Consider the following 14697-nt stretch of genomic DNA (forward strand, 5'->3'; position numbering starts at 1 on the left):
AGGGCCCTACAGTTGCTGCTGATACTTGTGCAAGTGCTATGTGTTGACATTTTTGTGAAAACATCCCTGTCTACATGATTTTGATGATAAGTTGGTTCCTGTTTATACCGGTGCAAAATATTTTGTCCAGAGTAGGCATCTGAGTGCACAGATCAAACAGCACAACACAAGCTTCTGCAGAATGGAATTCTTCATCAGGAAAACTTTCCACGATGGTAAATCAACAACCCTAGCCCATGACAATTTTTATTTTTTCCTTTGCATGCTTCCAGGATTCACCTTAAAGGACTTACGGGGACAGCCGGCAAAATAAGCAGCATCAGCCAACCAGGAAATGATTTTAGCACAAAGGATGCAGACAATGACAAATGCATTTGCAAATGTTCACAAATGCTAACAGGAGGTAGGGATGACTTTTTTGTCTTCCTATTTGTATTGGCAAGGAACAGCTTCATGGAGGGGGAGGTGGACATGGACTTCCAGTTGTGACTGGTGACAGGGTCCAACATTCACATAGGTGAGCGTGTTCTTCGCTCTCAAGATGCGATGTGTGCCATGGAGCTGGAATCCTCAGCAGGAGACTGTCTCCGCAGGACCAGTCTGGCCAGGGACCCAGACACGCAGTGGGCTCTCCTGAGTCTGTGCCTGCTGAGGAAGACTTGATTCCACCCTGCTTTATAAAAAAATTCAAAATGGCAACCAGAAGGATGACAAAGATGCATTACTACAGCAATATTTCCAATTAACAGAGTAACGCTCAAGCAAGGGATTTGCCTTTTAAGGATTACTGATAACACAGCAAATGAGCATAACTACAGAGGCACAAACCAACCACACTGCTTTTCTGATCCATCAAATGAAAGCAAGTTACTGTCCATTTTTAAGTTAAGGTCTCTCTTGTTTTCCAGCATCAGTGTCAGATTGCTTTAAAAATGAAAATGGAAACTATTCCCTAAAGTAAAAGACTGTTACAGCAGTGTCTTTAGATGGCTGACACAGTATTCAGAGTTCAGGGGTATCAGCCAGCTGATACTTATTTGTCTGATTTTTGGAAGTTTAGAAATTGAGTAACAGAAAGCAAAAAGTAGTGAATGACACAAGACGTCTGGCAAGCCCTGTGAAGTTAGTTCTTAAAAATATCAGGAGATGTAAAGCAGCAACAGACATTCTACCATGAGCGTGGACAGGAATTGGCAGGGTTTGAATTGGGGAGCACACAAACTGAACGCTCACCCAGGAAAACCAAAGGTAGCGGCTTACAGCCAAAATATTTTACAAATATCAGCTACTGAGTAGACACTAAAGATCTAACCTTACAGTGTATTTCTACTCCAGGTAAGAACCATTTGTAATAAAAAAAAGGAGGATTTATTTATGAAAATAATATGGAATTCACTAATTTTCATGTCTTTAAAGTGGAGGGAACTGGGCTCCATCAAAAAATACTACAGTTTCTGAAATGATAAGAGGTAATTTCAAAAACTTCATGAAAAAATAGAATTAAAACATAAGTTCATTCTGGTACAAAAGTTGTTTTTGAAGTCCATGCATGATTTTTTTTCATAGTAGGCATTGTCTATGAAATTTCTGAAGTACCCTTATCTACACAAATCTTCCCTGTTACAACTATTTCAAGGAGAGAAAGCTATCACAGTGACTTTTATAAAAAGCTGCTTGCTGTCCTCAACTTAATATAGGCATCCTTTTTAAAGCCAACCAAAGGGAGGAGGAATGGGCTGGGGGCGCCAGACATTCACAATGTTTTCCAAGCCTGGTGGTTTGCAGACCACCCCGATGTTGTGAGCTACTCAGGAGAGCAGAACGACATTAATAACCAAGGGAACAATGTATTTATTTACTCAAATCAAGATTTAGGGGCTGAGAATGGAACTAAAAATGAGACTTGGGGAGAGGAAACACAGCCCAAGAGGGAAAGCAAAATGGTCTCGACTGTAAAGAGGCCAAGTTCCTAGCACTGAACTGGACCAGGAACGAAATGGGCTGACGAGCAGCTAGTGTTTTGCATGGACAGTGAGTTCTCAAGATAGGTCACACAACAGGCTCCAAAGAGAGCAGAGCTAAGGCTCAGGATAATCCTGTACCACACATCCGAACCTCAGCACATTTACATCAACCGGCATCACACAAGTCACAGGACGCTCACTGTCGGCAAAGAACGGAGGCACCCAAGCAAAATAACACACGCTCCACGGTGCAAGCATTTTATATGTATTTTTAAAGTCGGATGAGGCAGAAGCTGCCCTGCCAAGACCATTCCTTATTTGCCACTGGGGAAGAGGTTCCTTCTCTTTATTTTACTACAGTGATCTCAATAATGATTGTGTTACTGTTTTCAGTATCTTAAAAATCGCTATCAGTGTTGACGGGTAGGATGTTGTCCCTTCAATACAGGGTTTGTGAGACTTATTCAGACTGACACATGCAGTCCAGACGGGTCACTGCTTTCTCTCGAAAGCCTGGCCCTGGCAGGCTCCTGTCTGTAGGCTCTGCTTGGGGATGAAGGTGTGGATAGGGCTGCACCCTCATTCAGTTGTGCAGGTACTCTCTGTGGTTTTACCTACAGTTTAACAAGCTCTCTACTGCTTTCCATTTAACTCCTCTGAGCACTTAACATCTTGGGTTATCGTTCAACTTTCAAAGCAACTCCTGGTACAGGGGAGCTTGAGTTGGCCGAGTCCCCAGGAGTATGGTCCAGAGTCCTTCAGTGGTTCTAGGTTTTGCTCATCCAAACTTCCCATTGTGTGGGGCATCACCAAATCAGGATTAAGAGGAGGCATGCCTAGAAAATAGGTCTTTCCACAAAGCTCAAGCAAAAAGGAGCCAGCAAGCTTGTGGCAGCACTGGCCAAGACAGCACTCCGGCTGCATGGGAGCAGAGTTGGAAAGCCACACTTCTGCCAATGCAGTGCCTTCTACACACACGACGATTTGCATACACCTACTTTAAATGCACGGGATGTGACTATGGTGCAGCTGAGTATTACTGCCTCCACGGTCAGAGCTGTCCTTACCTAGTTCCTAATTCCAACTGTGTTTTACTTTTCACAGGCTGGTGGTTTGATGCATGTGGTCCTTCCAACTTGAACGGAATGTACTATCCACAAAGGCAGAACACAAATAAGTTCAATGGTATTAAGTGGTACTACTGGAAAGGGTCAGGCTACTCGCTCAAGGCCACAACCATGATGATCCGACCAGCAGACTTCTAAATGCCCGTGCACACCCAGGAAGACCGTGCTGTACACTTCCGGATCCACCCCAAAGCACTGCAAGGCACCGCTGTACGCTGTCTCCTCAGCCGCCTGGACAGCACTCCCGGAGCCTGTGGGACTCCTGTCCTCAGACCAGCGCCCGTGAACTTTGTCACTTAATGAACCAAAGCAAAACTCAAAACAGGCCATGATCTGGCGTGGTGATGTAGTGGACACCTAGGAGAAGATGAGCTCAAGGTTGAGAGACTGACAATTCACAGACTCTGCTGTCACAACCAAGAATGCTATGTGCGAGTTTATCAGTAAATAACTGGAAAACAGAACACTTATGTTGTATAGTACAGATAATCTTGGAACTGCATTCTTGTAAGCACTGTTTATAGACTGTGTAAATATCCTTATGTCCTGAATTCAGCATCACTATCACAATTAAAAGGAAGGAAATATCCTCTAAGCCATAAAAATATACTATATATTCAGGGAGAATACAGCAGTGGTTATTAGCCGTTTAATATTTGGAAAAGCATAGTTAGTGCACTTTTGCTCCTCCTTTTAGGTGCTTCAAATTTTCATTTTGAAAGCTGCGTATTTACACATATTTTGAAAGCTTAGTTTTAAGTTAATGCTCAAATACATATTTCAAGTTCATAAAAGGTGAAAATTTCCAGGATCTCTGATAACGCCTATAGAAATGTGTACCATTTTAGTTTATATGAAGATTGTACTATTTTTTTCTGCCTGGCTGTTAAATATGAAAGTGTTTTTAGTAATTAAATATAACTTATTAGGTGAGAAAATTATGTTTAACTTTGACAGTTATATTTACAATTTTGTAATTCTGTTATGAAACAACTGGTTGTGCCGCATAAGGAAAAGTTTGATTTTATTGATAAAAAAAATTATACATTTAATTCCCTGAAAGAGACTGTATTATGTTTTCCTAATCCAATACAGAGACCTATGTTCTCTTCTAGTAAGATGTGCTTTAGAAAACTAAGTTAGCATTAATTTGTGTTTGAGGAAAAACAAATGTCTATTCAAGACACTTACAAAGCTATACTTCTCAAGAACCACCCCTAAATTTATTTAAGGAAAAAAATAATTTGCACTACTAAGACGTTTTTACATCTGTCAGCAAACTCAAAAGGAAAAGCAAATGTTTTGGAGAGTTTTGGATGCAAAAACAAAACCTGATGTTCAGAACATGTTCAAATGTTTAGAGAGCATTTTGAGAAACACGGCTTCACTCTCAGGACCCCCGAACCCTACACTTCTAGAATTTTACCTTCTTCTAAAGTTTTTAAGAGTACAATTAATGCTAATGAACACCTGTGCAAAACTTTCTAATTTGCAAACAATTCCTCACATGTCTGTCTTTGAGTCAAGTGATGAGAAGTTGAGAGTCAAATCTGTAACCAGAATTCACTGCAGGTCTCCCTCACCTTCCACTGTTCTATTACTTTGCCTGTAAGCCATTTTTCCTCTGTAATTCACATTACCCTTTCATTCCCCTCAGACATGGTTGGACGAGTTCCTTGTGTTCTGAGTCAATCTGTGGACACTGGCAAAGACCAGGTGCTGTTCCATTTCCACCATTTTGCACTTTCCCGGCAACTATTTAATTAAGCAAAGAACTTCTTATTTTAGAACTATTTCTAAATTTGAGAGAGTTATAAACTCATTAGAGGCATCATGGCACAGCATCAAGTTAAACATTTCTGATAACAAGAAATTTTCACAGCTTCAAAAGACCTCATCGAGTTTGCGGTATCTCAGTGACCACAATGACAGATACTGAGGTTGGGGAAAGACAGCATGGAGAAAAGTGGCAACAACATACTTATTTATGACAACTCCAACACAGACAGGTAGAGTGAATTTCAAAGGCAAACCCGATTCTATTATTCAGAGTTAAATATAATCTCATATGACCACAGAGAATGGACAGAAATTATGTTTTTACTTTACACTTCAATTCCTTTACACAGTGTTTCAAACACACACTCTTCCTGGGAGAAATTTTTTTTCTCCCTAAGAAAATATTTACAAAGTTGAAAGGAAATCACAACAGTAATCTTAAAAATCAAAAGAGAAACCATCCAACAACCGAGATAACGACAGTGAACAGAGCACAGAATTCAACATTTTTTGTGTTATGGTTGACAGCTCTTCAAACAACCAAGCAGCAAGGAGACTGGCTGAGGTAAAAGTCACCACTTACCTTTAAGGTATGAACCTTCTCAAAGAATAACCCCCATCACAAGCCAGTTAACATTTTTGAAATTAAAAACCAACTTCGGCAAATTCTTGCTTCTAAACAAATCTTAAAACTTACACACTAAATTATTACTGAATCCTGTAGAAAATTAAGACCTGAAACTTTTCCATTAGGCATCTGAAGTATTTTAAAGTCCATAGTAAAGCTGAAGTGGAGTTTAGGAAAAACATCAAAATAAAAGACAACATCATGATGCTAGCAACTCACGATTTTATACCCATTAGTTCTATCTACATCAACAGTAAAAGAATTAAATTTTGGACAGTAGGCAAGACACAATAGGCTTCCCAAGAATCTTATTTTTTTTTGTTTTGTTCTGTTTAGCGCCGCTAGGTGGAGGATTAGCCTATTGAGCCGCGGCGCTGGCCCCAAGAATCTTATTTTTTTCATGTTTGTTTTTCCTCAATCCTGAGGGCTCTCTTAATTAACATTTCTACTTTTTGCAGAGTATCCTCACAAGTAAACAGATAAAACATATTAAGTTCTGTCACATATGTCTTTTTGCTTAATGGCATTATTGCTCTTGACCTAAAAGGTCAATGTATCCCCAAAATTAAGATAATTTCCTGAGAATACCAATTGCATTTACATTCATAAAACATCTGACTTACAGGAGCTGCAGGGAAGTAGTTAGACAGTTCAAATGGCTCTTCGGAAATCCAGTGACCCAATTCCAAAGACCATAGTACCTACAAGTAATACAAGAAGAAGAGTAAGTTTAGGTCTCTTAGGCTATTGGTGGCAATAACCAAAAGTCACTTCTACGACAGAGTAGAAATAAACTCCCTAGCAGTTATAGACTATAGATTTGAAATAGATATGTTCTGAAAAAAACAAAATGCTTTCAGAATCTTTATGTTGCATAAGTGTTACAAATATTAACAAACAATCAGTTAAAAAGAAAGTCTCTGTGGCGCAGCGGGTTAACGCCCTGGACTGAAGCGCTGGCATCCCATATGGGTGTTGGTTCTAGTCCTGGCTGCTCCTCTTCCGATCCAGCTCTCTGCTGTGGCCTGGGATAGCAGTGGAGGATGGCCCAAGTACTTGGGCCCCTGCATCCACATGGGAGACCTGGAAGAAACTCCTGGCTCCTGGCTTTGGATCAGGATCGGTGCAGCTCCGGCCATTGCAGCCATCTGGGGAGTGAATCAATGGATGGAAGACCTCTCCCTCACTCTTTCTGTCTCTACCTCTCTCTGTAACTCTTTCAAATAAATAAAAAATAAATCTTTAAAAAAATAATAAAAAAATAAAAAGAAAGTCTCACTGAGACCAGAAATCTGGGTCATTATCCTATTGAGGCCAAATATTTAAACATTAACCTGTTTTTAAAAATACGAAATACCATATTTTTTAAGTTCCAAGTTTCCAATTTATGTAATTATTTATAAACCAGCCTCTGTATATATTACAGGATTTTCATAGTTCAAAAAAATTAGGAGACTGAATACGAGACTAAACTCAAAAACCAATCACTCTGGCTTCTGAGTTTACTTCTAGAAGGGGCTAAATATTCTCAGAAGTCCTTAGCGACACACTTGGAAATCATTCTGAGTCTGGAAGAGTTCAAATGTTTCATAAACAAATTTATATCTTCCTTATATCATGATCTTATGATTATCTGAATCCATGCATTTTTAAATGACCAATACTTTCAATTTTAAGTCAACAATGTTTGAGATTCTGCAATCATCTCTCTTTGACCAAACTCCGAGAAAAGCCACGTTTCCACACACCAGAATTTCATAGCTGAAATAACCAAACAGAACATACTTATGCTCACAAGCATACTTGTGTTTAGTTTTTACCTGCATTTTCATTTCTTACATTCAGCGAATTTGTAAACTTTTCCCTAGAGTTGCTACCAAAAGCTGAGGCTCTTCTTGCTGAATGACCAGAAAGGAGACTTAAGTCTTCCTTTTTGGTAGTTTCTAAGACGTGTCCGTCTTAAACATTTCCCTCTGTATTAAAGCCAATGCTTGTTTAATAAGAGATAACAGTGTTTTTTAAATTTTTCCCCAAAAAGAAGTGGGCATGATAGTTGGATAAGTACAGAACAGGATGCGGAAGCTGAATGATGACTTTCAGCACTAGCAAGTGTGGGGAGCAGCTCGGACTAGACTGTTACTAGAATTAAGACTTATTCTATGCATCTGCTCTCCCACAATATGGCGCTGGGAGAGGAGGAAACAGCTTCTACACAGCTGCCTCCAGTTCAACCAATAAGCAGCAGGACCTGCTCCTGATTGGAGGAGAGCAGTGTACTCAGTGTGTGGGTAGCAGAGTTGGGATTGGCGGAAGAGGACTATAAAGGAGGAGAGAGACGGCATGCACCAGGAACATCTAAGAGGAACACCTGAGGAACACCTGAGCAGCCCCCGAGAGAGCCGGCCGGCGGTGTGCCGCTCCCCTGCGGAAGTGGGGAAAGTGGCAGGGGGAACCGCCCTTCCACGGAGGTGGAAGGGTCGGTAGCCAACCTGGGAAGAACCAGCAGCAAACCCGGGGAGGGCCGAGCAGACAAAAGAACAGTGCAGGGTCCTGTGTCGCTCCTCCACGAAGATGGGGAGCGACAACAAGGTTCATACTTTAAACATATATATTGATTTATTCAACAACTATATTATAGTTCTACTCATTCCCTGAGAATCTCTGAACAACTTGGTCAGGGCTCACCACAAATGAAAACTGGACCCAAGTCCTTGAACCACAGCTCCAGACCTAAAGATCCACCCTCTGGTAGGAGCACAAAGGTGAGCCACAAATGATGCTGTCACTTGATTAGCACTGTGGGAACCTGCAGCAGGAAGCAAACAAACCCAACCCAGGAGAATCTAGGGAAGCGCCATAGATGAGCTGCCACTTCAGGCTGGTCTGGAAGGAGGAGTTAAAGTTTATTAGGCAAAGAGGGAGAATCTAGGAAGGGGAGGGGATACTGTCTGGCTAAAGAAGAGGGTGCTTTGGAAAGTGGTAAAACAACAGCGTTGGTTGGCTGTTGCCGTCCTGGTGTGTTAAGGGCCTTGAGCACAAGGTAGAGGCATTGCGCATGACTGATGGAGGCAAAGCCAAGTAAGACAAGAAAAATGGCTCTGAGGGCACTGGGCTCAAGAGGATATAACAGGCATGGAGAGCAATGCAGGGAAATCTGTCTTCATCAGAGAGAGGGGAAACACCAGGTTTTGCTCTCAAGGCGCCCTGCTCCACATAATTGCTTAATCTTCAATAAGATCTCTGTGTACAAAAGCATTTTGTCACTTAAGTCTCTTTTTGTTTTCCCATAATTATTGTTGCCTGAATAATATCACAAAAACAAATAAACCTATCTTAGTAAGTTCAGTGGAAGAAGGTGTTAGCAAATTGTTAACTCTACATGGAAGTCATATTTCTATAAGGGTGGTTAAGAAGAGTTAAGTAACCAAGAACCCTACTTTTACTAGGCATTGTATCTTATCATTTAGAGATATACTATTGATATGTGGGGTTCTCTGGATACTCCTCTCATTATCCCAGGAAATGGCAGAAAGTTTCAAATTCAGGTTCATTTCAGGCACTGTACCACTGAGGGAAGCCAAGGAACCAGTCTTAAAAACGTGTGTGGTGTGGGGGTCCAAATTTAATGCACATTAAAATGTCAACTGCATTTAAATAACCTCAAAGAGAAAACCTATATTCTCTGGATTTCATCCTTTCTGTGCCATGAAAACAAAACCACAAGACAGCTGCAGAATTTTGATAAGAAACTTTAGTAAACTTAACTTACATAGGCATCCCAGGAATTAACATAATACAGAGCTACCAGAAAACACTATTTGATTCAACTAAGATCATCAAATCAGAAACAAAGTGTAAATTTTTTTTTTTTTTTTTGTACATTCATTAGCCAGACTTAAACTTCATTGTTGGTTTGCTGCTCAAACAGGGATAATCTACTTTGGAAGATCCAGGTAGAACCGAGTGTGTGGACTTAAATTGTTGTCTCAACACACTTCCTGTAAAACATCTGACAAATCATAAATAATTAAGCTAAATAAAGCAAGGAACAGGGCTGCGAATATGTGGAGAGCCAATTCTACACAGATCACCCTTACAAGGAGGGCAGAGAGCTATTGCAGCATCAACTGCAATAGAAACCTAGAAACCCAGCACCTTACACGTTGAAAATGGAATTTTTGATATTTTTAAGTTTTTGTTTGCAAAACCCAAACCTCCTTGATGAATCCAATAGGAACCATCCATTTGCTTTACTATTAAATTAACAGCCAGGAAAGCACAGCAAGCAGGTGTGGGCTCATACTGACACATCACCCAAAGACCACAGCTCACATCAGGGGTTGTTCTGTTCCGCTTTTGCAAGTGTAAAGGTACTGGGATCTAGAAGGTGTGGGTCAGTGGCCATGACGCCTTTCTTAGCTGTTTCAACTTCTTATTCCCCATAGCTTATTTTGAAAATTCAGAAAGATCAAAAGGATCATTAAAAGCCACTTTCTCTACCAGGGCCAATCAAATGAACTTTTTTTTAACATTCTCCTGATTTCTTAATTGGTTAAGAAATTTTCTAAAGCTAAGAATAACTTATTTCGTTAGCAAAAACACTAAACCAGGTAAACATCCTTTACCTCAACTTTGCAAAAAAAAAAAAAAAAGGAGGAAAATGAAATAGAATTACATTGATGTACAAGTGATGAGAAAGTTTAGGCTTAGAGGAAAAAAAGCAAGCTATCAGAGGTATTTCAGGTTGGACTTGAAAAATGTAGGACCCCATCTATTTGTTTTTTAAAGACTTACTTATTTATTTGAAAAGCAGCAGACTGACTGAGAAAGGGGGAAAGAGAGAAAAACAAAAATTTTTCCATCTGCTGGTTCAATCCCCAAATGGCCACAAAGGTCAGGGCTGAGCCAAGCTAAAGCTGGGAGCCAGGAGCTTCATCCAGATCTCTTACATGGGTGGCAGGGATCCAAGTATTTGGGCCCTCTGCTGCTGCTTTCCCAGGCAAATTAGTGGGGATCTGGATCAGAAGCAGAACAGCTGGGACTCGAACCAGTGCTCTTAAGGGATGCAGCTGTCTCAGGCCACAGGTTAACCCACCACGCCACAACACTATTACAGTGGCCTCATTTAATGATTCACTACTGGATGAAAAATACAACTGCAACATGAAACTGATTTAACTCACTCGAAGGCATCACTGACTGTGTTGAAAACACTTAATAAATTCAGTTTTTGATAAGCAAAATTAATATTATATTAAATTTACACCAAATTTGTAAATAGGCCAGCCTAATCAGTCATTGTTGCTATTGCGCCTGTCTGTAGGGATGTTAGCTGCCACACGGTTACTCCAACTGCAGTAGCGGCACTAACACTTGTGGGAGCATGCTTAGTAATAGACAGAGGGGATCACTGTTGGGGCAAAACTCAACAAGATCCTTGGCATACAAAAGGTTACATAAAATGCCAGGAAACTAATTAAACACCAAATCCGACAAAGAGAAATTGTGCCCCAGACTCAGCACAGGGGAATCCTGTTCACTTCAAACCGTTCAAAAGTCTACTTTATTTTCTCCTCGATAAAATAGATATATTTCTACTTTCTACTTCCATCATTGAAAAGTAATCAACTTCTTTGTCACTGTTGGCCCTATCCTTCCCCCACTAACTGGAATAAAAATTTTGGTTGTAACAATTTGTGGAAGGTATAAAAACACATTGAGTACTTGCAAATTTCTTCATTATTACAAGAGCAAGAAAAGTAATAATTATTTATTTTTTAACCACTTTAAGCTAAAAAATTATCTCCCTGCTTATGTGCCTTGGAAAGCAATGGAGGATGATAGCTCAAGTCCTGTGGGAGACCCAGCAGAAGCTCCTGGCTCTTGGCTTTGGCTTGGCCCAGCAATGGCCTTTATAGCCACCTGAGGAGTGAACCAGCAGATGGAAAATGTCTCTCTGTTTCTCTCTATATAAATCTGCCTTCCAAATAAATTAATAAAATGTCAAAAAAATTCCTCACTAAATTTTAGAGATTCTTTGTTGTAAGAGTAACTGATTTTCTCAAACAACAACAAAGAATTTGCCAGCATGCATGTTGTTTGTTTCTCTCAAGAGAAGGAATAATAATATTTGCGATTCTCTCCCCCAAATAGATGGTAAAATGCATTGGTAAAAAGCACAGAATCCAGAGCCAGCATTGTGGCGTAGTGGGTTAAGCCACCGCCTGCGACACCAGGATCCCATAGGGGCATTGGTTTGAGTCCTTGGCTGCTCCACTTCCAACCCAGCTCCCTGCTAAAGGCCTGGGAAAGCAATGGAGGATGGTCCAAGTGCATGGGCTCCTGCACCCAAGTGGAGACCCAGATGAAGTTCCTGCTTCCTGGATTCGGCCTGGCACAGTCTCGGCCATTTGGGGAGTGATCTAGCAATGAAACAGCTCTCTCTGTTTCTCTCTCTGTCTCTGTGACTCTGCCTTTTAAATAAATGAAAAATAAATCTTTAAAAATAAATAAATAGAAGCACAGAATACAGGCAACAGGGCTAGAGTCAATCTGCATCTCAGAGTTTAACAAAAGCAAGTTACTGAAATTTTCTGCTGTGTGGATACACTATACATCATTTATACACTAATGTGGAACAGCGGGACAACGCGGCAGTGAAGTTGTTTCCAGGCTACATCAAACTCTGGGAGCAAACAACTGGGGATGTCACTGTTACAGTTTTTAATAAGAAAATAATGGGGCACATATGTCCCAAGCACTTTGGAGCCAGAAAACACAGGAGGTCTGGCCTTCTGAAGAAACCAGCTCCAACTGGCAATGTTTCAAGGCAATAATATTTGTTCCAAAATAAGCCATTCCTCTGCATTTCCAACACATCTCATAACATCAAGAAATGCTTCCTACAATTCCATAAAATCCCTTTAAAAAATGCAAACCTATTTAGTAGACGTAATGACTGTACCAATGAAGCAGGTTCCCATACGACATCTATATATGGAGGTGAAATGCTAACGTACAATGTACTACTTCAGGATAGACGATTCAGTGTCACACAGCACATCTGCCATTCTGCACAACCACCACCTCTATCTAGTTTCAACACCTGCTCATCACCTCAGGAAAACAACCTGAACCCATGAAGTAGTCACTGCCTTTCTCCCTCTGCTCCATCCCCTGGTGGTCTGCTCTCTGGGGATTTGCCTCTTCTGGGTGCAGCATTAGAAAAGAATTAGACAACAGGTGTCCTTTTGGGTCTGCTTCTTTCACTTGGTCACTTGTCATGTTTTCCAAATTTTTTTTAAAAATGTATTTAATTTCACTTCACTAGAAAGGCAAAGAGACAGAGAAATCTTTAAGCACTGGTTAACTCTCCAAATGCTTATAACCAGCCAGGGCTGCGCCAGGCTGAAGCCAGGAGCCAGGAATCCAATCTGAGTCTCCCACATGAGTAGCAGGAACCCAAGTTCGTGAGTCATTACTTGATGCCTCCCAGGGCGCACATTAGCAGGAAGCTGGGATGGCATTTGAGTTGTGCCTCAAACTAGCCACTCTGCTATGGGACATGGTGTTCCAGGTGACGTCTTAAGCTAAGCCAAACGCTACCCCTAGCATTACATATAAGGTTTGTGTAAGTTATGATTTTCATCAAGATAAATGATACACATCAGAAAATGGCTGTTGAATACTGCTAGTATTTAATATTCACTAAGTGCTCACTGGGCCATTTACTTGGATGATTCTTACATCATGTCACAGATACAGCTCTGAGGCTCAGAGGGAGTTTCACTGTTTTTCCCAAGGGCACACAGATGGGTGAGGCCAAGTGAGCTGTAAAATCCAATACCTTGGCTGGTGCAGCGGCTCAATAGGCTAATCCTCCGCCTAGCGGCACCGGCACACCGGGTTCTAGTCCCGCTTGGGGCACCAGATTCTGTCCCAGTTGCCCCTCTTCCAGGCCAGCTCTCTGCTGTGGCCCGGGAGTGCAGTGGAGGATGGCCCAAGTGCTTGGGCCCTGTACCCCATGGGAGACCAGAAGAAGCACCTGGCTCCGGGCTCCTGCCTTCAGATAGGCGCGGTGCGCTGGCCGCAGCACGCCGGGCACGGCAGCCATTGGAGGGTGAACCAACGGCAAAAGGAAGACCTTTCTCTCTGTCTCTCTCTCTCTCTCTCTCACTGTCCACTCTGCCTGTAAAAAAAAAAAAAAAAAAAAAAAAAATCCAATACCTCATCCCTGATCTTTCCAAAACAGAAGGTGGTATGTAACCCTGGAGTGATTACGCTGAATTCTGTGGCAATAACACATAAAAATGTTCTCTGGGCTATCTTTGGAAGTAGAGCCTAGAAAAAACACGGGCCATGGTTGAGGCAGTGTTTTTTCAAATTCAAATTCAAAACGCACCACTTTCAAGCCCCGTGACCAAAGGCAATTTTCCAGAGTGCTGAAGTCAGGGCTCCTACAAAGGACCGAGGTCTTGAGTAGCTGATTCGGGACCTGTCAATCACCTGGAGAAACATTATCACTAAGTGACCAATACCCCAATAGCCCCATCTCCACCTAAATATGTGGCTGGCTGGTCCCCTCCTCCTGATCCAACGCAGGTCATATGGCCAGTCACGTAACACCACCTGGCGGCTTGAGGCAAAAGAAGCAGTTCGGTGCCAGAGCAACCAATGAGATTTGGCTCTCACATGGTTTAATGGTCTAAAATATACTAGGGGCCGGGGCTGTGCTGCAGTAGGTGAGGCTGCCACCTGCAACACCAGCATCCCATATGGGCACTAGTTCAAAACCAGCTGCTCCACTTCCTAGCCAGCTCCCTGCTACGCCTGGGAGGACAGCGGAGGACGGCCCAAGTCCTTGGGCCCCTGCCATCCATGTGGGAGACCCAGAAGAAGCTCTTGGCTTTGGCCTGGCCCAGCCCTCCATTGTGGCTATTTGGAGAGTGAACCAGCAGGTGGAAGATCTCTCTCTCTTCTCTTTCTCTGTCTCTCTTTCTCTCCCTGTGGCTCTGCCTCTCAAATAAATAAATACAGCTTAAAAAAAGCACTACCCTTGCTGTCTCACTTTAAAACTGGCAGGAAACTAAGAATTTAACATAACCTATTTAACCACTACAGATCAAATAAGCAACAAAGTACTAAAAATAAGAACTCCTTTCCCTTTTGAAGACACTAGTTGGGGGAGGCCGAACTTGAG

General features: G+C 41.7%; 2 protein-coding genes across 9 annotated transcripts in view; one reads left to right on the plus strand and one right to left on the minus strand.

Annotated features, from left to right (window-relative positions):
• The window catches only part of ANGPT2 (angiopoietin 2), a 58576-nt gene extending 54423 nt beyond the window's left edge, over window positions 1-4153 (plus strand). For both annotated transcript variants that reach the window (XM_002720896.6, XM_008274180.5), the window contains exons 8-9: window positions 273-403; window positions 3069-4153. In XM_002720896.6, the coding sequence (XP_002720942.1) occupies window positions 273-403; window positions 3069-3229 (292 nt within the window). In that variant the 3' untranslated portion in view covers window positions 3230-4153. The remainder of the gene's footprint in view (window positions 1-272; window positions 404-3068) is intronic.
• Window positions 1-14697, minus strand: part of MCPH1 (microcephalin 1) — a 248593-nt gene that overhangs the window by 129561 nt on the left and 104335 nt on the right. For 6 of the 7 annotated variants that reach the window (XM_051832685.3, XM_089302827.1, XM_089302829.1 and 3 more), the window contains one exon: window positions 6122-6199. In XM_051832685.3, the coding sequence (XP_051688645.2) occupies window positions 6122-6199 (78 nt within the window). Of the gene's footprint in view, window positions 1-172; window positions 674-6121; window positions 6200-14697 lie in introns of those variants that run through there. The other variant, XM_089302823.1, reaches the window with a different exon arrangement.

Source organism: Oryctolagus cuniculus, chromosome 8, assembly GCF_051225735.1.
Source record: "Oryctolagus cuniculus isolate XC-2025 breed Fujian yellow rabbit chromosome 8, ASM5122573v1, whole genome shotgun sequence".
NCBI classification, from domain to species: Eukaryota; Metazoa; Chordata; class Mammalia; order Lagomorpha; family Leporidae; genus Oryctolagus; species Oryctolagus cuniculus.